This window comes from Vulpes vulpes, chromosome 10, assembly GCF_048418805.1.
Source record: "Vulpes vulpes isolate BD-2025 chromosome 10, VulVul3, whole genome shotgun sequence".
In the NCBI taxonomy this organism is placed as follows: domain Eukaryota; kingdom Metazoa; phylum Chordata; class Mammalia; order Carnivora; family Canidae; genus Vulpes; species Vulpes vulpes.
Window position 1 is genome coordinate 43,368,758 of NC_132789.1, and position 22,905 is coordinate 43,391,662.

The 22,905-nt window shown below is 48.5% G+C and overlaps 1 protein-coding gene across 4 annotated transcripts in view; it reads left to right on the forward strand.

Moving 5' to 3' along the window:
- Positions 1–22,905, forward strand: part of GRIK3 (glutamate ionotropic receptor kainate type subunit 3) — a 220,951-nt gene that overhangs the window by 121,664 nt on the left and 76,382 nt on the right. For all 4 annotated transcript variants that reach the window (XM_072723806.1, XM_025991732.2, XM_072723805.1 and 1 more), the window contains 2 exons: positions 12,308–12,484; positions 21,125–21,382. In XM_072723806.1, the coding sequence (XP_072579907.1) occupies positions 12,349–12,484; positions 21,125–21,382 (394 nt within the window). In that variant the 5' untranslated portion in view covers positions 12,308–12,348. The remainder of the gene's footprint in view (positions 1–12,307; positions 12,485–21,124; positions 21,383–22,905) is intronic.

Below are 22,905 nucleotides of genomic sequence, written 5' to 3' on the forward strand. Positions count from 1 at the left end.
GGGTGGGGAGATGAGCCCCAGTTAGGGCTGGCTCACCCTCAGCCAGGGAGGGTCAGCTCCTCTCTCTGCCGCCACCCAGTGCCGCCAAGCACAGGGCACCTAGCCATCCACGCAGGGGATGGGGGTGGGGGCTGGGGGGTGGCTAGAAGGGTGCTTCTGAGAACACCTCGGCTGAAGCTTCCTCATCTAGGAAGAGCCAACGTTGCCAGGCTGGGGCGGGAGCAGCTTGGAAACTGCGAGACCCCGTGTCCTCCTGACTGAGCATCTTTTGACAGGTGGTCTGAAGGATGTTTGTGTGTTTTTTGCTTTGTCACTAAAGTATTAACATCCTGAACTCGAATTAGGTTTTTAAAACAAGCTCTGTGTGTGTGTGTGTGTGTGATGTGCATTGGCAAATGCATTTATTTAACAAGTGGGTCTTGACATCTTCTCTGTGCTAGTGTGTTGGGCATTGGGGGAGGGAAAGAGATGGGGCCAGGATGGCTAAGGTGTGTCCCCACCTTCCAGAGGACCACAGCCTAATGGCTTTCTGGGGAGGGGAGGGTCATGCAATGCATCAGAATGTATGGGGGCCTCCAGAGGATGAATTCAGAGCTCAGCGAAGATGTCTGAGGAGGGGACCCCAAAAGCAGACACAACAAGGGTTCTGGTTCACAACAAGAGCAGTTTTATCTGGGAGGTGATCCCAGGGAGGTGGTGATGGACAGGGAAGCGAGTCAGGGAGGGAGGAAAGGCAGTGGAAGTGTGTCAGCCGGTGGGCTACGGTGTGGACGCCTGGGGGCTCAGCCCCACTGGGGCCCTTTGAGAAACTAAATCGTATGTCAGAATTGTGCCTCCAAGGGGCAAGGTAACGAGTTCACCCTTCTGCTCCCTGCCTCCTGGGCAGAGGGTCTGCAGAGTTCCTAACCCCCTGGCTCTGTGGCCGGGACTGGTCATACCTGCACCACTGCCAGAGAATGTTCCCCACGCAGAGGAAGTGCCTACCGGTGGCCCCTGGGGGGGACTAGGGCACAAGGACACAGGCTCGGAAGAGAAGCGCGGGAGCCAGCTTAGGAGGGAAGGAAGGGACCAAGAAGGAAAGGTGATCCAGGCGGAGGGAGAACACGCTTGGGGACAGGCGCCAACGGGCCAGCGGGCACCGCGTGGTGGGCCAGGACATGCGTGTAGAGCAGCTGAGGCTGGGGGAGGTCGGTGGACCCGGAAGGGTCTCCTGCGCCAGCTTGGGCCGGCCTCCCTGTGCGGGCCTGTGTGCATGACCGGGGCGGTGTCGCGGCCCTGCCCCTCCAGGTGGGCCGCCCCGCCAGCGTCTCAGGGACCCTGGGTCTTCATTTCTGCGGCCCCTCCGGCAAGGGCACGCTGGGCAACAGCACGCCCCGCCAGCTGCCCCGGGGCGGTAGCCCCATTCCAAGCCCCGCCCCCTGCAGCCCCTTCCAGGCCCCGCCCCCGACAGCTGCACCCTCCTAGCCCCGCCCCCCGCAGCCTCTTCCAGGCCCCGCCCCCAGCTGCCCCCTCCTAGCCCCGCCCCCAGCTGCCTCCTCCTAGCCCCGCCCCCCGCAGCCCCTTCCTAGGCCCGCCCCCCGCAGCCCCTTCCAGGCCCCGCCCCCAGCTGCCCCCTTCCAGGCCCCGCCCCCAGCTGCCCCCTACCTAGCCCCGCCCCCACCTGCCTCCTCCTAGCCCCGCCCCCAGCTGCCCCTCCTAGCCCCGCCCCCAGCTGCCTCCTCCTAGCCCCGCCCCCAGCTGCCCCTCCTAGCCCCGCCCCCAGCTGCCTCCTCCTAGCCCCGCCCCCCGCAGCCCCTTCCAGGCCCCGCCCCCAGCAGCCCCTTCCTAGCCCCGCCCCCGGGGGTCCCCCACTCGCATCTGATGACAGCTCATCGGTCATCAGGGTCCCTGGGCACTGCTGGAGCCTCCAGCCACCCTCCTGACGCGGTCGATCCTGCGGTATTTGACTTGCACGTCCCCGCGTTCTCCAGACAAAGCTCCACATATCACCAGATCAATTAAAACAACTGCCACCAGGCCCCGGAACTCAATCAGGAGCCCCTCCCCTGGGGCCTCTGGCTGGCTCTGCTGCTTCTCTGATGCCCGTGTCGGGGAAGTGCTCCCAGCGTCCTGGCCCCTCGGGATAGGAACTTCTTGCTCCTCTCCAGGGCTTACAGGGGGCCTTCGATGATTTTTGCCATTTAGGCCTCAAAATAGCTGTGTGGTAAGTGCTGCTAATAGCCCTGGTTCCCGCAGACCAAAGGGAGACACCCAGGAGGGAAGGGACCTGCCCACGGTCACACAGCCGGGAAAGTGGTGGGGTCCCTGCGGCACCCACTCCCTGACCTACTTGCGTCCTCATCCAGACCCATCCCAGACCCCACATCCCTTTGGCTCCTCCTCACTGACCAGTGCCCCCTCCTGCCTGGATGCCCCCCGTGCACCCTCCGCAGCAAGGGCAGCAAGGCGTCTCCTGCCCAGGCCGCCCGCCCAGGCCCAGTCTCCCCACGCACCACTGCTCAGCTGGGGCAGGTCAGATGCCACCTCCTCCGTGAAGCCCTCCAAGGCACTCTTCTGAGTCTCACCAGCTGTCTGACCGTTCTTGTCACATGGAGTATCTTTAGGCGTGTAGTGTGTTCATTTGTGCCCCTCCTCTCATCTCCTTGCCCACGCTGTGAGCTCCTGAAGGCCTGGGAGGATGCCCAGCCGCTAGCTGACTCACGCAGAGGCCCGCACACAGCCCTGTTCCCCGCAGGAGCCAAGAAACTGCTTGGGGAAGGAAGGAAGGGAGGGAGGGAGGGAGAAATGAATGAACGTGAGGGGAGGCACACCTACTCCTTGCCCCCTCTCCCTGCCCACGACCTCAGAAAGCCCATCCTCGGGCTTTTCTGCTGGGCACTGCTTGCCTTCCACAAACCACCTATTACGCCCAGCGGGGAAAGCCAGCTAACTTGTCCCCCGACTCCTCCTCCTGCTGCGACAACAGCACACAGAGGCCCAAAAGCAAGTTCAGAGGCACCGTCGGGGTCCCCCAAGGGCTGGCTAAGGTGCATAGAGAGCAGAGCCTGGTTCTCCCAGCCCACAGGCTGCACAGAGCCGCAGGGGCCCTGGCAGGGAGAAGAGAACCTGATGGGAACAGACAGGGAGGCGGCTCCCGGAAGAGGCTGTTAGCAACAATCTCGCTGATCAGCGTCTCAATTAATCTCCACGACACCTTGGAAACTTCAGAAAAAGAACAAAGTGGACCGGAAAAGAAAGAGCAGACTCAAGCTCCCGGAGGACAAGATAGTGCCTGGGCCTGGTGCTGGGAACGCGTGTGTCTCCTGGGACTCAGCTGCCAGACAGACGGGGGAGGCAAGCGCAGGCCCTGCCGAGTCTCCTAGGCTCACTACGCTCAGGGCTGGGCTGCTTTATGCAGGGGCCAAATTCAGGAGCACAAAGTTGTTCAAAAATTTTTTTTAAAAAAGGAAAATCCCAATGGACTGGAGACCAGCCTTAGATAGTCGTGGGATCATGGGCTCAAGCAAAGGGACTCAGTCTTCCACTGTCATCTGCCCCAAGACCTGGGCCTCTGGGTATCTCTAGGGCCATCTGACCAGAGGGAATAGGTGTTGAAGGTGCCACCGGGGTCCTTGCCCTTAATGTTGTAGGGATGAGGCCTGGCAGGGAAGCTGTGACAGTCCTTCTTCCTGTTTTTTGAGGTCACAGTTCAGCTTGACACAGGCTGCCATGGTAGGCTCACCTGGGAGACAGGGAAATTCCGCCATTCCGGCACATTTCCAGAAGTAGAAAAAGCAGTTTTTAAAATATGGGCACTTTGGGGACACCTGGGTGGCTCCGTCGGTTAAGTGTCTGACTGTTGCTCTCAGCTCAGGCCATGATCTCAGGGTCATGAGTGCAGGCCCCACCTTGGGCTCCACGCTGGGTGTGGAGCCTACTTAACAAACAAATAAACAGCCAAAATGGGCATTTTGCTTAGGGTATACAGAATGTTTCTCAAAATATACAACAGCACATCATCAGAGAAGGAGCAAGAAGGAGGCTGGTTCTGGCTGGCCAGCTGATTCATTCCCTCCTTCGCCCACCCCTGCCCCTGAGTTTCCATCTGGAGATGAGGGAGGTTTGAACTACTGGTTTTTGCGCTGTGCTTGGGGTTGCCCTGGGAGCCACCGGAGCCTTCTCTGGAAACCGTGGTATCGAGTCTTTAAGTGCCCAGGTGATGGACACAGGCCAGGGCAGTGGAATGCCGGGAAATACACTTTTCAGGGAAAAAAACAAAAACAAAAACAAAACCCTAACTTGTAGCATCTACTTATTTCTGTGGTGTAAATACTCTTATGGCAGCTGATTTCAAGCTGCCAGCGCACATTGAAAACTCCCAAAAATGTCACAATCGGCTCCAATCAGCTGGCTTAGGTTGCAGAAGGGAATCTACTACATTGTGGTCACAACAGCACCTGAACCTCCCTGGGCCTCCGTTTTATGTAAAATGGACAATAGTAGTTTCTATCTAGTGGGGTTGTAGAGGTTCTTTGAGTATTAAATGAAGCGTGTGGAAGGCACTCACATCATCCCTGACATACAAGTTGTTTAGTAGCAGCAGCAGCAGCAGCAGCAGCAGCAGCAGTAGTAGTAGTAGTAGTAGTAGTTTTACCCCAGTGGGTTTCCACTCAAGATTTTGTTTAAAGATTTTGTTCTAGTTCTGGCTGTGCTCCACCCAGAGAGCGCGGGGACCCATCTCTCTCTCTCTCTCTCTCTCACTCACACACACACACACACACATACACACACACACACCCCATCCCAGTTCCTCAGCAACCCTGGTGTCTCTGCTCCATTTTATTAAAGCAGAAAGCAGTGACAATTATTTTCATAATGAACTGGCTCTTCAAATTAATGCCAATTACACTATGCAATCATGATTAAGATTATGCATTAATCAACGGTGCCAACCTACTTATTAGCCTCTTTAAATAACGATCATGAGGAATGTATGGGAAGGGAGAGAATGGAGAGGAGCCAATTGAGTGGGGGAACTGCTTCTATGTGGGGCAGGGTGCTCTCTCCAGAAGCCAAGACCCAAAGCAGCCTTTCTTCCATGGGGCGGAGCGTGGATCAGAACGCTAGCCCATCAGACCCTGAGCTCCTAAAGCTCCCTGATCTGTGCAGGACCCCTACACGGAAGGGGAAAGGAAGAACCAGTAGGAAGAGGGTAGAAGAACCCTTGATGGTCTATCGGTTGATGAGGCTCAGTGCCCCCTTTCCCTTCCTTCAGAAGCATGAAAGGTGAAGTGTGGTTGATACTTGCCCTGGAGCAATGCCATCCGCATCTTAGGTCAGGTCTCCCTGATGCAGAGCCTGAGGCAGGGATTGAGATGCAGGAGGTTGGTAGGAGGAAAGAGACTTCTTTAGGAAAACTGCGTCAGGGGATAAGCAAAGCAGCATAGACATGGGGACAGGTCTAGGCAGAGATGCTGCTTGGGGTGAGATCTGGCCATTGCCTGATGCCACATAGTGGTGGTGCTAGGGGGGCTCTGGAGCATCACAAAATTAACCCCATCCTGAGGCAAGGGGAACACCCTTTTGGGCCCCAGTGTTCATGAGTCATCAGTGGCTGCCAACTGCCCCTGGGGGCAAAGTGAGTGGGGTAACCTTCTGGGCAAGGTGGCCCCTTCAACTGAGTGCAGTTCTCTGGAGAAAAGGGCAGCCTAGGAATAGAAGGTTCAAACCCAGGTCTGCTGCTTCCAGATCCCACTCTCTGAGCCTCTGTGTTGTACCCACATATTTGTTGCCTGGGTGTCCCTAGACATTAAAACTTTTGGGGTCACCTGGCGCTTTACATGTTCAAGTTCCATGACGCCTATCCTTGCCCCGAGCGTGGGAGTGGGGGAGGGACAACCTCTTGCAGGCAGTGTCTCCAAGAATGCTCCAGGGCATCTTGTCTCCGAGTCTCTGCTTATTCCAACCTGTCTTCTCTCCCATCCCACCTCCTGCACCCCTTGTCTTCTTTCTGCCCCAGTTCGCCCTGTGCTGGGCACTGCCTGCCTCCTGTCGCTTTCCCCAAAGAGCACAAGCTGGTGTCCATTTTCTGTGGCCGACTTTACTAAATGTCAGGTCTCCTGTAAAGAAGAGAGGGGACAGCACAGGGGCAGGCTCCCTGAAGACTAAACACCCAGCACCCCTGTGCTAACAGGGCCTCTTCCTGCCACTGAGGGTTTCCTACTGGTCTCCTCCACCTTTGACCATGGGTCATATTCTCTTCCTTTTTCTCTTTTTGGGTCTACATCATACCTGCCCCCTTCCTCTTAGGCCCCTCTCCCCACCTCCCCATTCAAAATCATCATCCCATCTTTGTACCCCATGCCAGCAGGTTAGTACTATCACCGTCTTATCTTCTCCACCCAGACCCTACAGGACATTTACCTCTAAGATGAAGACTGCCCTTCCCCTAGAAGAGAGGATGAACTATGGCCCCCTGGCCAAATCCAGCCAGCCACCTGTTTTTATAGATAAAGTTTTATCAAAACGCCACTCTACCTGTTTGCATACATATTGTCTGTTGCTTTAATGTTACCGTGGAAACGTTGTTGAGGTGACCATCTGGCCCACAAAGCCAAAAATACTCACCATCTGATCCCTTCCAGAAAAAAGTGTGTCAGCCCCTGCCCTAGAACGTAGAAGTTTAAAACTCATTTTGGTTTTCTAAATGGCGTTGTTTCTTCTTTTTAAGAATTGCCATGAATTCCGTTCTCACCCTGTGACGTGCATTTCGTTACATTGTTTTCCTCCTTCCTTGCAAGGGTCAACCCTTGGAAGTTATGTACCCCATTTTGCAGATGGAGAAACTGAGTCTCAGAGAGATTGAGTGACTTCTCCCAGGGGAAAGAGCCAGGGTTCGGATGGAGGCATAATGGTCACCGGAGTCCGAGTTGGGAACCTTTGCACTTTTGAGTCCCAACAGCTGAGCCCCACACATAGGCTGGTTATTGGCTGCTTAGTGTTACCTGAGCGTTCCTTGCGGGCAGGAGCCTGCTGCTAACTTCTCTTGGTGCCCTAGGATTCACTGGCAGGTTGGCCTGTGGCAGAGATCCCCTGGCTGGGGTCTCAGTGCCTGCGATGTGTCACCACCCCCACTGAGGTATCAACCTCTCACCTTTCCTTCCCACCTGCCAAGATGGGAGAGACCAGGAAGGGGTGAAGCCCTAGGAAATGGCTCCTTGTCCCCTGACCTGCAATCCTCGTTTGGGATGGGGATCTATAATGACCAGACTTCTTCCTGGGCTTCTCTTTTACATTTTAAAGCAATAAAAATAGGGGCACCTAGGTGGCTCAGTCAGTTAAGCTGGGGTCCTTCAGCCCAGGTCATGATCCCGGGGTCCTGGGATCGAGCCCCGCATCAGGCGCCCTCTGCTGAGCAGGGGGCCTGTTTCTCCCTCTGCCCCTCTCCCTCTGCTTGTGTTCTGTCTCTCTTTCTCTCTCTCAAATAAATAAATAAAACCTTAAATAAAGTAAAATAATAGTAATGCATATTTATTATAAATAACCTGGAAAAATCAAGATAATACAAGGAACAAGCTAAAAGTATCCATAAACCCCTTCTATCCATAAACTCATTGGTCAAATGTTGGTACAAAAATTTCCAGTCTTTTTTTCTATAAATAGAGATAATGTGCTTTTAGTTTGATAAATAGATTTCAAACGGTAATATAATTTTGTTGCTTTGGTGGGGTGGAGAATGAGCATTTTCTATATCATTAAGTATTCCATAAGAGCATTTTTTTAAAGCTTTTTTCCTTATTGCCAAAGCTCTTGCTCAGTGCAGAGGACTTGAGGAAAAAAAGCACTAAGCAAAGCAATCCATTATCTTTTTACTTTTTAGAAAGAACCTCTGTTAACATTTTGGTGTATGCCCTTCTGGAATGTCCTTTTTGGTTTTAATTGGAATTGCATTAAATGTATAAATTAATTTGAGGAGAACTGACATCTTTACAATATTGAGCCTTCTCTTCCAGGAGAAAGTAATGTCTCTCCATTTATTCAAGCCTCCTTTTATGTCCTCCAGTAAAGTTTTGTAGTTTCCTTGGTATAAGAATTGCACGTTTATTGTAAAGTATTTTATTTTTTATTTTGTCGTTGTTGCCTTTGTGAATAGGGTCTCTCTTTGTCCTTATAATTCCTCAGTGTTTATTGCTGATGTATGGGAAGGCTGTCTGTTTTCCTGTATTTGCATGCTGGCTCCTTGATGAGCTGTCTCATTTCTACTTGGTTTCCATCTGATTCTCTTGAGTTGTTAAGAAAACAGTAATAAGCGTCTGCAAATAATATTGTGTCTCTTTTCAGAGTGCACTACCACGATTTGCTCATTTTGTCTTATTTATACAATGGTCTTAAAGAATATTTTATTATGGAGGATGTTTGTCATAGCCACTTAGGGAGAATGGTATAATGGAGCCCTGGGTACCCACGACCTGGCCCCAGGGAACAGCAACTCATGACCTTTCCTGCCCTATCTGGATGCCCTTCCCTCCCCTGTGATTTTGAAGGAAATCTTGAACACCATATCATGCCATCCTATTCCTTGACTCCTAATGCCTGCAAGTTATCCTGCCATATGAATGACTTTTAATACCTTGATTAATCTCCTTCTCTGGGACATTAAGTTGTTTCTATTTTTTCAATATTATGTCAAGAATATCCTTCTACATAAATGTGTTTATGTATCTCTAACTTATTCTAAATTTATATCCCTAGAAATGCTAAATCCCTAGCATTAAATTAAAATCCCCAGAATTACTGGATCATATGGTATTTTGATCATTTATTTTCCTTTAAACACATACACACTATCACATGATGGCTTTTCTGATTAGAAATATAACACATGTTCACTGCAGAACTTTTGGAAAATACAGAAAAACACAAAGAAGGAAATTAAAGTCACCCATAATCGTGCCATTCAGAGGGAAGCCCTCTTGACATTTTGGAATGCGTTCTTCTCGTCTTGTTTTATGGGTGCGCCCACCATGTTTATGCACCCCCACACAGACTCACATGCTTACAACACTACATGTTACATGTAACATGCCTTCTGGAAGACTGGGGTGGGGGGCAGATTGATTTGTTCACTTTTTAAAATAGTCACTTCAAAAAAAATTTTTTTTCAAAATGATGGAAACAACCCAAATACCCGTTAACTTGGTGGTAAATAGATAAATAAGATGCAGTAAAACTGTAGAAAGTAATATTATTTAACAGTAAAAAGGAATGAAGCACTGATCTGCACTACAATGTGAATAAGGCTCAAAAATACACTAAGTGAAGGGAACCAAGTGCAGAAGACCACCTATTGCATGATTCCATTTGTATGAAATGTCCAGAAAAGATAAATCTCTAGAGATGGAAAGTAAATTAGTGGTTGCCTGGGACTGGGGCTGAGAACAGTGATTTGACCGTAAACGGGCTCAAGGGATCTCATTGGGGTGATAGGAATGTTCACAATTATGATGATGGTCACACAATTCCATGAATTTGCCAAAAATCACTGTACACGTAAAACAAGATGGATTTTGTGGAATTTCTTAATGTCAATATTACCTCCACGAAGCTGACTTTTTAAAAGAGTAAAGAAAACCTAAAGCTTCGTTTGGAAAATGAAGACAAGTAAAAAGAACAAAATAAGAAATCTACCACATAGGGCTATTCACTTGTGCTGTTTTGAAGTGCTTCCTATTTTTTGTCAATTGTATAAATTCCTCCTTATATTCCTTCTGTTCTTCCTTTTTAATTTTTTTTTATTTTTAAAAGACTTTATTTATTCACTCAAGAGAGACACACAGAGAGAGGGGCAGAGGGAGAAGCAGGCTCCCTGCAGGGAACCTGATGCAAGACTCAATCCCCGGGACCCCAGTGGCTCAACCACTGAGCCACCCAGGCGTCCCCATTCTGTTCTTTCTCTTCTAATGTGGAATTGCACTGCATCTCCAACTTTATAACCTTTGCTTTTCACTTAAAAAAATATGTCGTAGGCATTTCCCAAATCATTATACTTTTGCTGTTATATGGGAATTATATAGCTTATTATAATGTATTGACTCTTTCTCTGGTGCTGGACATCTCTAGATCCCCTCCCCATACATGACCAGTGTGTCCACCATTGCTGTTGGAGTCACTTCCTGGAAACTGAAGTATTGAGTCAAGGAGAAGTATTTAGTCAAAGACCAAAGCATTTTTAAGGCTTTTGATATTTTCTGGTGACCACCAGGAAGGCGAGGTATACCAGTTGCCACTTCTACCAACAATTAAGCAAGTGTCTGTTTCCAAATGCCCTCAGCAAAGCTGGGTGTTATAAGTTATTTTATGTTTGGCAATGGGGCGGGCAAGATGTGGTTTCTCACTGTTGGTTGAAATGGAGTTTATGATTTTTAGGGAGAACACATGTTGCTTCATACATTAATAGCTCCTTTGTAATATTTTTTTCTCTAGTGAAATGCCCATGCTTGCCCTTTGCACATTTTTCTATTGGAGTATTTGTCTTTTTTGTTGACTTTGAAGTGTTTGTTTTTATAAAATAAGAATATCAACTTTTATACTGCCAAATTTGTTACAAATATTTTTCCAAGTTTGATGTTTGCCATTTAATTTTCTCAATGGTAGTTTTGATATATTATTATTTGATAATGTTATTTCTATGGAGTTATCAGCATTTCTCCTATGGTTTCTGACTTTATTATAATGCCTGGAAAAGCCTCCTCCTCCTCAGTATTGTATAATATTCACCTACATCTTCTTTTTTGGTACTTTGAGACTTTCCTCTTCTCCTGCCTTCCATTACTTTTGCTATTTAATCTTTAATCTGTTTGGAACTTATTTTGATAGATGGCTTAAGATTGGAATCTAACTTAAATTTCTCCCAAATAATTGAATAATTGTTTCAGTACTATTAATGAATAATTTATATTTTACCTACTGGTTGGAAATAGCCACCTTTGTCATGTCTTAAATACTTATCTCTACTCGATTCTCTTTCTGGGGGCTTTTTATCTCATCCCATTGATCTGTCTGTATTTTCATATGCCATTAGGACATGTTTTTAATTATTTTGGCTTTTATGATACATTTTAAATCTGGCAGTGCAGATCACCTGTCATCTCTTTAGGCTGCTATCTCCTGATTAGTCTTCCAGATGCACTTTAGAGGCATCTTGTCCAGTAAAAGAAAAATCCTTCTGTGATTCTGATTGGGATGGCATTACATTGAAAAATTAATTTGTAATGAACCAACACCTCTATTCTTGGGCCTAACTGTCCTGGAGCATGCCATGCCTCCTCACTTAAGTCTGCTGTTACATCTCTCCCTTTTAGTGTTTTTTGTCATTTTTAATGCTGAAATTGCACACTTGTTATTTTTTTGTTACTTGTTATTTAATATTTTTGTTGGTCTCAGAAAGAAGATATTTTGCCATTAAGTTTTCTTACTGGTTGTTACTGATATAAAGAAATGGTATTAATTTGTGCTGACTGGTCATTTAACTAGACTCTCTTACTAGTTCTTAACTAGTTTTTGTGGGGGGCGGGATTAAGGGTTTGTAGGAAAACATTTATCTTGTTTGCAAGAATTTTTTTTTCTTTCTAAGAGGTTTGTCTCTAAATCCTTTTTTCTTTCTTATTTTGTTGGCTAATTGTATGGTTTGAATCTTTACCATTCCTTTATCTCTTTAATGAGAATGTCTCCCGTGTTCACCATTAGTGTGATATTGAAAGCGAATTTGATCTAAAGAGGCTTCATGGCAGTAGCTTTTCTGGTGCTAGTTTATTAAGCATTCTTAACAGCAGTAGATATTGGGTTTTATGAAATGCCTTTTTGCATCTTGTGAGTTGATCATATGTTACGTTTTCCTTTGGACTATTGATGTGATGGAATGATATTCATAGATTTCTTTATGTTGAACCACCCTTTCTTTATATTGAATATAACTGTGCTTGGTCATGGTATGTTATCCTTGTAGTATTCTAATAGATTCTACTTGCCAGCACTCTATTGAGAATTTTCATAACAATATTAATAAGTTGGGCATTTTATTTGGCTCTGTTTGTCAGACTGTGTTGTCAGTCTCTGTTGCTGGCTGAGTGAAATGAACTAGGAGGATCTTGGTATTTCTTATGCTCTATCATGATTTCTAAGCATGGAATTATCTAGGATAGTATTGAACATTTTGTGTGAGGGGGGAAATCTTGTCCATAAAACCTTCTGAGCCAAGCATCTTTGTTAGCATGCTCTACCCCACAAACCCCCTTCCCCAGCTACACATGATTTTACCCATCTCTTGCAGGAGGAATCTTTGAGTATGCGGATGGCCCCAACGCCCAGGTCATGAATGCTGAGGAGCATGCCTTTCGATTTTCTGCCAACATCATCAACAGGAACAGGACTCTGCTGCCCAACACAACCTTGACCTATGACATCCAGAGGATTCACTTTCATGACAGCTTCGAGGCCACCAAGAAGGGTGAGTTTGCAGCTTTGACTCTTCCAAGCTTGTGGACAGAGGAGTTGTGTTTGCTGTCCGGGGTCCTGAAAACAGGCCCATGCTCTCGGTAGGCTGGATGCTTAGAGCCTGGTCTGCCTGGTTTGGGGACCTGCCACATTTCCAGTTCAGTGTAGGCTGTGTCCTCCCCCAGATTGTCCCTCAGGAACTTCCAAGCCACTGGCATGTGCCTGAAGGAATGAGGGAACCATGGGAAGAGGTGGAGAATGAGACCCAAGATGGGGTGGGGGAGTTAGCGATGAGAAAGTCAGCTCTTCTCCCCAGCACCTTTGAACCGGAGCCGGCATTTCCAGACTTGTTTTTCTTTCATTGAAACCCCACCCAGAATATGAATAATTAAACTATGCAACATTTAGTTGCTGTAAAAAGACTTACTAAAAACAATGAGGTTGCTTCTATGGCTAACGTAATTTGACCCCAGAGGGCTGTGGATGACACTTGAAGTTTGATATTAGCCTCCGCATTCAATACGTTTCCATATTTTGTGTTAGCTGCACAGTAACAGGAAAATTATGTCATAAAAATGAGTTTTAGTAAATCCAGTAAAACAGTTTTTCCCACGCCTGAATTCTAAAGAACAAAACAAAACAAACGTTGGATTGCATCCTTCTTTATTAGTGACACATTTACAATGAGCTCCAACGACTCCACAGAAATGACTAGAGAACTTTATTCCAGGCTCCTCAGGGAGAAAAAAAAAAGCAACTTGTTGATACCTGAATGAGCTAGCAGTTTCCTGTGTGGCATATAGCACATATATTCCTTTGTTATTGTTTTAAAAACATAATTTATACACATGTACATACTTAATTGAAATTAACTTAGAGGCTCAGATAACTCTAGAAATAGCTTCCATATATCCCAAGAGTTCCACAGAACTCCATTTAAAAATCTCAGGCCTAAGGAATCTCATTCCCAGGGAAGATAAGATCATTCTTCCTATAATCTGCCATCATAGCCCCTTGCTATTCTTCTTCAAAGCACATGTCACAATTTGTAGTTAATTAATGGCGTGTGTTTGATGTCTTTCCCCTTCTTTCCAACACCACTGGAAGGAAGGCTGTCTCTTATTAACTGATATAACGCTAGCACCTAAAAGACTGATGTATAGTAAGTGCTCAGTGAAATAATTATTGAATGAATCAATGAATGAGTGATGTGAGAATGGGGCATGGGAGTCTGAGAATCTTTGCCCAGGACCCCTGCCTGCTGAGCTTAGGGACAGTGTCATTCATGCATCTTGGGTAGACTTAGGCACATTCAAAAGATCCCCTTGGTCTTTCTTTTTTTTTTTTTTTCCCCTTGGTCTTTCAAAGGGGTTCCTTGTAGTTAATCAAGGCCTCCTGGGCTCCCAGGTATAGACCTACCGAGGTGATTCCTGGGGCTGGTTCTGTTTCCCAAAGCCCCATTGTGGGTAAACACCTTAGCATAGAAAAACAGCATAGCATGAGCTTGGAGCCAGACTGCCTAGCCTTGCACCTTGTCCATTCTGATCTTGGTTGTGACCTTGAACAAAATACAATTTTTTCATCTACAAAACAGACACACTTTTGCGAAGTGCCTAGAACAGTGTCTGGCACATACAAGGTACCATATTGGCCTGTGCTCTCAGGACATTGGCTGTCTTGCTTTCTACCCACTGAGCCTTCAGGTTAAGGGCCTCACATCTACAGGCACTTTCCCCACTGCTGGCCTCATCTCACCTGCCCTGCTCCTCCATGCCTTGTGAACCCAAGAACACAGGATCCCTGACATTGAGCACGATGCCCCTGACTTTTTTGATACCACTGTCCTGAGTCTCAGAGCCAACCTGCAGACACACTAGAGGAACTCCACTCTGTTAGCCTCGAAGAGTGGTCCTTTGCCCATCACCCTTCTCCTTGCCCTGGCAACCCTCCTCCCTACCGGTGTCCTCCCAGCTCTCTCTCCACATGCCCTGTGGCCAACCCTGTATAATCAGATATCCACCTCCCCACTGAGAGTCCCTGCTGGCATCCTCTGCCTGGCCTCATCCAGCTAGAAAGCAGCTGAACTCAACCAAAAATGCTCAGTGAAAAGGTGAGGACACAGAACAAACGCCTGGAATCAGAACAGAGGTTTATGTGGACACGATGACCCGAAGGGCTAGGCTGGGTATATTCTGTCCATGTTTTCTAAAAGTTACTAAAATAATACGACAACTCTTTAGTAGCACACTTGTGAGTCAGCACGGGGACCTTCCCCAGGCAGCAGTGAGCCCAGGGCAGAACTCCAGAGTCTTCTGAGGCACTTCCTCCAGCAGGAACTTAGAGTTCTACACGACATGGAACTGCCAAGTAGTGAGTAGACCTGAGACAGAAAGATGCAGCTCTGGAAGTCCAGCCCAATGGGTCCCCGTGACCACAGCCACCCCCCCCCCTCAGCCCTTCACCATGTAACTTGTTTGCTTAAAACCCTGGCTGGCGTGTCCTGTTGTTCTTTCCCCAAATGCTGAGAGCCCATGGGGGCCTATCCAGTCTAGCCCAAAGGTGACCTTCCAGCCACATCTGTGCCATTTGCTCCCTCGGCCTCTGGGTTCTGTCCCTACCTGCCATCCTCCAAGGGCCATGTTTCCTCCCACCTCAGGGCTTTTGCACATGTTTATTCTCTTTGTTTGTAATGCCCTTTTCCTAGCCTACCTCTGCCCTGCCATTTGTCTAGGTCCTCTGGGGAGTCTTCCCCAAGGCCCCAGACACAGTCAAGTCTCCACCTCATAAAGCTCTGGACTTCTCTTTCACAACCCTGATTGGTGGATATGTGTGTGTGTATGTGTGTGTGTGTAATTATGTGATTATTGTCCATATCTTCTGCTAGGTTACACGTCTTCTTGCCTCTTTGCTGCTGGACTAAAGAACCACTGTTCTGACTACCATACATAGACTGTTGCCATACATAGACTGTTCTGGTTGTTTTTGAACTTCACATAAATAGAAGACCGGTGTGTACGTGTTGGCAGTGTGTACTATATACCTGTGAGATCCATCTATGTTGTTGGACGTAACGGTAATCTAATCACTTTGCAGTGTTCCATTATACAAAGACATCACAATTTTTAAAACTCGTATTTATTATTGGACATTCACGTTGTTTCCATTTGGGCCCATAGAGTAGTGCTGCTATGAACATTCTCATAGATGTCTTTTGGTGCACAAATGTGCACATTTTTTTGGTGGGCAGACACCCAGGAGTAGAAATACGAGGTCATAGGATGTCATATGTTTGGCCAGACAGCGTTCCAGAGTTCTGGCACCAATCCCCCAGGACAGCGCAGGACAGTGGCAATCACTGTATATCATCACGAACATGTGATAAAGTTAAGTTTTGTTTCTGGTGGTTGGTGTGGTGGATATCTCATTGCGGTTTTACTTTGTATTTCGGATGACCAGAGATCTTGAACATCTTTTTATACACTAAATAGATCACTTGAATCCCCTTTTCCTCAGGAGTGATTTTTCAGCCTTTCAAGCACTTTTAAAATGGAGTCACTTGTCATTTTCTTATTGACTTGTAGGAATCTTCTATATATGATGGGTAGGAATCCTTTGTGATTGCATGTATCTGCTGCAAATGAGCTTGCCTTTTCACTGTTTTAGTAAGATCTTTTGAGGAACAAAGTTCTTAACTTAAAGAAGTCTGATTTATCAATATTTTCCATTATGCTTAATGGCTTTGTGTTCTATTTTTGTCTATCCTAAAGTCGTGAAGATTTCCTCCTACGTTCTAGAAGCTCTGTTGTTTTGTCTTTCAGGATTAGCTCTATGATCTACCTCACACTGATTTTTCTATGTTTGGTGGGAGGTAGGAGTTGAGGTTGATTTTTTTCCTACACAGTGTCGGTGAGAGTGAAAACTGGTTGAACTTCTCAGGGGAGTTTGGAAATGTCTCACTAAAGCTAAATGTATGTGTGCAAGGGAGTTCCTGGCCACTTTATTGATAACAGCCGAATGTGGGAAATAAAGGTCCATCAAAAGGAGAATGGATAGATTGGGGTATACTTATACAATGGAATTTGGATTAGCAGTAAAAAAAAAGAAAAAAATTTCTGCTCATGCAAAACATCACGGATGAGCCTTGCAGGTGTAATGTGGGGTCACCTCTGGGGGAAGGAGGAGCGTGCAGCAGGTATTAACTGGAGAGGGGAAGAGATAACCCTCTTAGGTTTTGGGAATGTTTTATATTTTGATCCTAGTAGTAGCTACATGGATGCAGTTATATGTAAAATTTCATAGAAGTCTATGCTTAAAATTGATGCACTGTACTGTATTGGGTTATGTCTCCAGAGAAAAAAGTTTGAGGCTCCTGTCTGCCTCGCTTTCCCTTAACACCCCTCCGATACATACTATTCCTAAGACAGAGCCTTGCTGCGGTTAGAGCCACTGCTGTCTGACCCTGGAGGCATTTCTGCAGTTGGATGGTTCTCCCCTTTAGGCACACTCCATCCCTTGGGGAACCCCTTGTTCCCCTGATCTTTATTTTTTTCTTTTGATCTTCGGTTTTTGAAAATGTATTCCTCTGGAGCATCATCATTAGGACTCTTCTGGGGTATGACCTTGGGCTTCTTTCTAATTAACCCAATGAGGATGATAATCCAGCTGCAGCTGGATGCAGCCCCTTGGGCCACGTGGGGGGAGTGGGCACGGTACACGGGGCCTGGCATTGCATGCCCCACCAGCTCCACTCGAATTACTCCTTCCCTCCACAGGAGGCCCAAGAGGCCTTTCCTCCATTAGAAGGGACTTTCACTTATTGTCTTTATTTTTAAATGTTTTGTGGAAAATTAAAAGATGAGTGACTGCCAAACGATGCCTGAGCCAGCAACCCAGAGAGTGCCTGTGTTTTCTTCCAAGCCCGACCGGAGCAGGCCTGGAATCGACCCAGCACTCCCCAGGCTCCTCTGCCTTCACTTATTCTCTGGGCTGTTCAATTCCTTTTAAGACACAAATTGATTGGGATAATTTTTGCTCTAACGACAATTGCCACGGAAAGGGGGCTGGGGGGCTGCATTCAGGCTGTGGACTCCTGCAATGACTGTGAACCATTGAGTTACTGTAAAATGACCAGAAAATGGATTCCAAATTGAAGCTACAAATAATGTAATTACTGCAGTGTGTGCTCAGGGCTGCCAGAACAAGAGTTGGCTGCTACCCTGGAAACATCTGGAGATAAAGCTTCTACTGCTACTGCTGTAACCCCTGCCCTGGTCCCTTAGGGGCAGCAGCATTCTTCTGGGCTGGAAGATGCTCAGGAGGTGAAAGGAACAGGAGGGGACGGAAAAGGGGATGAGGAGAGAGGCCAAAGAGGAGAAACAGGTGAAGGACAGAACTGCTGTTTCCTGCTACCCAGCCATGAGACCTAATCACTGTGTCTCTGGCAGGATGAACCCCAGTATGGCCATCATCCTCCTAGTACCACTGTTGTCACTACTATCAACGACAATGCCCCATCATCACAATTACTATCATCTCCATCAACAAAGGTATCACCTCCACTCTTCACATCATCACCACCACCATCACTATTACTACTGTCATCATCACCACACCACTGCCAGACAGCCACACCTTCATCATCACTAATCTCATCAGTGCCAACATCATCGCCATCATTCCTACTGCCATTGTCAGTCATGACATTGACATCTTCCTCATCATCGCCAGCCTCATCAGGGCCAACATGATCACCATCATTCCTGTTATCATCGTCACAGTCATGACATTGGCATCTTCATCATCACTAATCTCATCACTGCCAGCATCATGACCATCCTTCCTACTGCCATCATCACAGTCATGACATTGACATCTTCATCATCACTAATCTCATCGGTGCCAAGATCATGGCCATCCTTACTACTGCCATCATCATAGTCATGACATTGGACATTGATATCTTCATCATCACTAATCTCATCAGTGCCAGCGTCACGGCCATCCTCCCTACTGCAATCATCACAGTCATGACATTGACATCTTCATCATCACCAATCTCATCAATGCCACCAAAATAGTTACCACCTCCATTCACACCCTTGCCAACATCACCACCCCTAAGATCACCCTCCTCCTCCTCCTCATGACTGTCACAGTGTCAGTATCTTTATCATCTTTAGCCCCATCACCACCAACATCATCACCACAGTGTCATCAGCATCAAACTGTTGTCACCTCCTCTCTCATCAAAGCTTATATCATGGTCATTATTCCTACCAGTATCATCGCCATTACTGTCACAGCATTGATATTTTTATCATTGTCAATCCCATCATCATCCCACCATTATGCCACAACATCAACATTATCATCAGTTCCATCTTCAGCAGTGCCATGGCCATGAAAATCAACAGCCTCACACCATGGTCTCCACCATCACAGCCATCACTGCGATCACCTTTATCATTATCTTAACAATTGGTATCAAAATCAAAATTGCCTCCTTCAAAATCACTCTTAAATGATCCTCTGCCGAAACATAACTTGTGTTTGGTCCACTCTCCCCTGCCTCCATCAAACCAGATATCTAGACCTTGGGCCTGGGCAGGCAGACATGACCTAAGAGGTTGGGCTGGGTGAGGGTGAGGGTGTAGGAAGTATTTGCCTGCCTGCTTCCAGGCACATATCAGAGGGGGAAATCCAAAAGGCAGATTCTTGGAGGTGATAGTGGAAGGGAAGAAACATACTAGTCATTTGACTAAGTTATCAATCGGAGGGTCCTAGAGGCAAAAAGAGAAAGGTAGAGATGGCCACAGGCTGGCGAGTTTGCTGACACTCTATTGAAAGATTGCTTAAGGCTCCTCTGGTTGCAGGTGACAAAACACCAAATCCTAAATGGTTTAAGCAAAAAGAATGTATTGATTCATGCAACCAAAATCCAAGGTTCTACTCAGTCAGGAGCTCTTCTTCCTCTGCCTTTGACTCTGCTCCCCTCCATACTGACTCCATTCCTTAAGCACTGCACTTTCTTTGTGAGCACAAGGTTGCTACAGTACAGCCAGATCTTATTCCCCACGCCCTGCATGGCCCATTGCACAGGGAAGGCACTAACTTCTTGGTGTGAGGTCTCATGGCATCCCGTTGACTCCGACTGGTCATATGACCATCCTCAAACCCAATGACTGGGGCCTGAAGGAGGCCAGCGCCTAAGGCTCGGGCTCTAGTCCTCAAGGCCTGGGAGTGGAGCAGGCGGAGGAGCCCACAGGAAACTCAGAGCCAGTTGCCAGAAGAAAGGGCGAGAGCTCCCTGACTGGCCCTGAAAGGTCCCACTTTCAGAATCTTTCAGGCACAATCCCTGTGTGAGTCTACACCCGCCCTCTGAGCCCCAAATGCCCTGGGGCTGCCCAGTCAAAGCTCTGCTGTACCCATCGCTGTTTGCCCTCCCCAGAAGCTTCTGCTTTCTGACCTACCTGAGCCCCTGGGCCTTCCCCAAGAATGCAAACTATTGGAAGGCCAGGATTCAATACTAATGCACCTAGCAGAGGCTGGTGAAGCACCTACTCAGACCAAGTACTGTTTTAAGCACGTTTAAGTACCATTAAGGCACTGTTTATTGTTGAGACAGTGCTCAACAACATAGATCAAGCCCTTGCTGCCTTGTACTGACATTGTAGTGGGAGTAGAAAGGCAACAAATGAACAAGACTTCCGGTGGTCATTTAATAAATAAACAAAGCAGGGTATGGGGTTTTGAGAGTATGACTGGATATGGGATAATGTCAGAAAAGTGGTAGTGGTGGTGATGAGGACAGGAGTGGGACATGGGTGGAGAGGAACCACAGCAAGCAGGACCTCATCCGTCACCGTGAGGACTTTAGCTTTTAGACCGAGTGAAACTGGAGCTTTTAGAGCCAAGGTGTGATGTAACCACCTGAGGTGGTGAGAGGTAAGAAGGTAGGGAGGGCCCCTGAGGAAGCTGGGGCAGCCGAGGAGGTTCCTGCAGTAGTGCAAGCAGAAGAGGATGGTGAGAAGTGGCCCGATTCCGGCACATTCTGAAGCTGAAGCACTTGGGGTGCAGGATAGGAGAGAATGAGAGGAGTCAAGAGGAAGCCAGGGCTCAGGGCATAAGGCACTAAGGACGGTGGAGCTGGTTTACCGAGGAGGGGAGGCTGGAGGGGCAGAGGGGGCTGCATCTGGGACACGTTCAGTCTGACACGCGTCCTGGACATGCACATGGTGATGTCCAGTGAGAGGTGAGATGAGCACATGGGAAGTGGGGGAGCAGGCTGGGGCTGGGGTTTAACGTCACCGTGAGTAGGTGTTTCATCCTGCCCATGTCTCAGCCGTCACCCCGGAACAGGGCAGGTTGGAGCTGGGGGTGCTCAGCACAGTGATGACCACATCACTAGAGCGGTGCTGAGGGTCTTGTGCGCACGGCCTCGCTCGACCTTCCTGTGATCCCATGAGGCGGGGGGGACTACAGCCCCAGCTTCCAGATGAGGGAGCTGAGGTTCACAGGCAGCCTCAGTCGTCCGCCCTTGGAAGGTCTCCGCCATGTTCATGGGATCACCAAAATCAGTGCACCCCCCTATCCCCAGCCCCCAACTGCCTGCTGAGGCCCAGCATTGACCCCCGCCCCTTCCCCTCCGTTGCAGCCTGTGACCAGCTGGCGCTGGGCGTGGTGGCGATCTTCGGACCATCACAGGGCTCTTGCACCAACGCCGTCCAGTCCATCTGCAATGCCCTGGAGGTGCCCCACATCCAGCTGCGCTGGAAACACCACCCGCTGGACAACAAGGACACCTTCTACGTGAACCTCTACCCTGACTACGCCTCCCTCAGCCACGCCATCCTCGACTTGGTCCAGTACCTCAAGTGGCGGTCGGCCACCGTGGTCTATGACGACAGTACAGGTGTGTAGCCGGGCCCAGGGCACTCCAGCCACCCTCACCCCTCACTCAGCCACAGCCTGCCTCACACCGTCCCCACGCTGCACGCACCCCCGCAGCACGCTCTTGTCTGCACTCAGCACCCCCCAGGCCCCTGCACTGCCCCGGGCACAGCTGTGCCCATACCTGCCTGCACTCTGACACTCACGTTCCCATCTGCACCAAACGTGTGCTGCCCCGGGCTGGCTATGAGCGCTAGCTCTGGACTCACACAGGCCAGCACATGCACTGGCTCTGACGCTCGCGAGCTGAGTAGCACAGAACCGTTTCCTCTCTTCCTGTTTCTTTCCAAAGCCTCACGTCCTGAGACATTTCTTAGCCTGGCCTCTTAAGAGAGAGTGACCTTGGCAAGTCACTTAACCCATCTGGCCCTTCTCTGCCCACGTGTCAAGTCAAGAGCTATAGCATCCGGCCTGGAAAGAGCCCTCCAGCTCTCTGCAGCCTGTGATTCTGTGTCAGCTCTTGATTACCTCCTAATGGGGAGTAGGAATCATAGGGAGAGAATCCCTCAGAAAAGTTGTCTATTTAACTCGGGATTCTACGAGCATCTGTGGAGTTCCTGCTATGCCCAAAGTACCAGATAGGAGATCCTGGAGGCCGGGGGTGGGGGGCCCACCTCTGCTCAGTGCCCCCAGCGTGAGGTGTCTGCCATTGAGGGGCACGAGTACCCAGCTTCAGGTCACTGCCAGCGTTTTGGCAGCCCTGTTAGATCATCTGTCTTAGCACACCACCGGGGATGATCGTGCCGCTTTGAGCCTGCTTTGTCATCCGGCCCTTGAGCCTTGCATGCCTCCAGGATTTAGCACAGGGCCTGGTACAATGTAGACGCTTTTAAATGCTTGTTGAGCTGAAGTGAATTGAATGGAATTCAAAATCAAGATGAAATAAATTATAATTAAATATGGCAGGAAGAGAGTGGCGGGCTCCAGTAAGGGAGAAGAATGAGAATGTGGTGCTCCCGTCATCTTTTGAGGAGTTAATCATATTGAAGGGGTGTGAGCATGCACCCAGAGGTCACCAGTCATTCCAGCCCATCAGAGCTAAGAATCAGGCGACAAGTGTATAGAGTCAGCACCAAGGGACTCGGGGAGGGGAAGCCCTGCGGCCTTGGCTCATCCGGGGTGACCTACCAGGGGGAGACATGAGCTGGGCTTTGAGGGTAGACAGACAGGGAGAGCAGTCTTGAGGCATCACAGGCGGCGGGAACAGTGGGAGCAAAAAATGCGGGGGTGGGACGGTGCATGGCAGCCCTTGGAGAAAACACAGCCTGGCTGGGGCGGGTAAGAGCGAGAAGGCCGGCGGCCCTATATTGATCCAGGTGGGAGCAAAGGAGGCCTGGATTTGAGGGGTTGCCTGGAAGAGACTTTGGGGGCCATAATGGAAGGGAAGAACTGGATGTGGACGGAGGCGATGCTGAAAAAACTGTAGCCGGACACGGCGCAGCCAGAACAGACCATGGCGCGGCCCACAGCCCAGCAGCTCTGGGG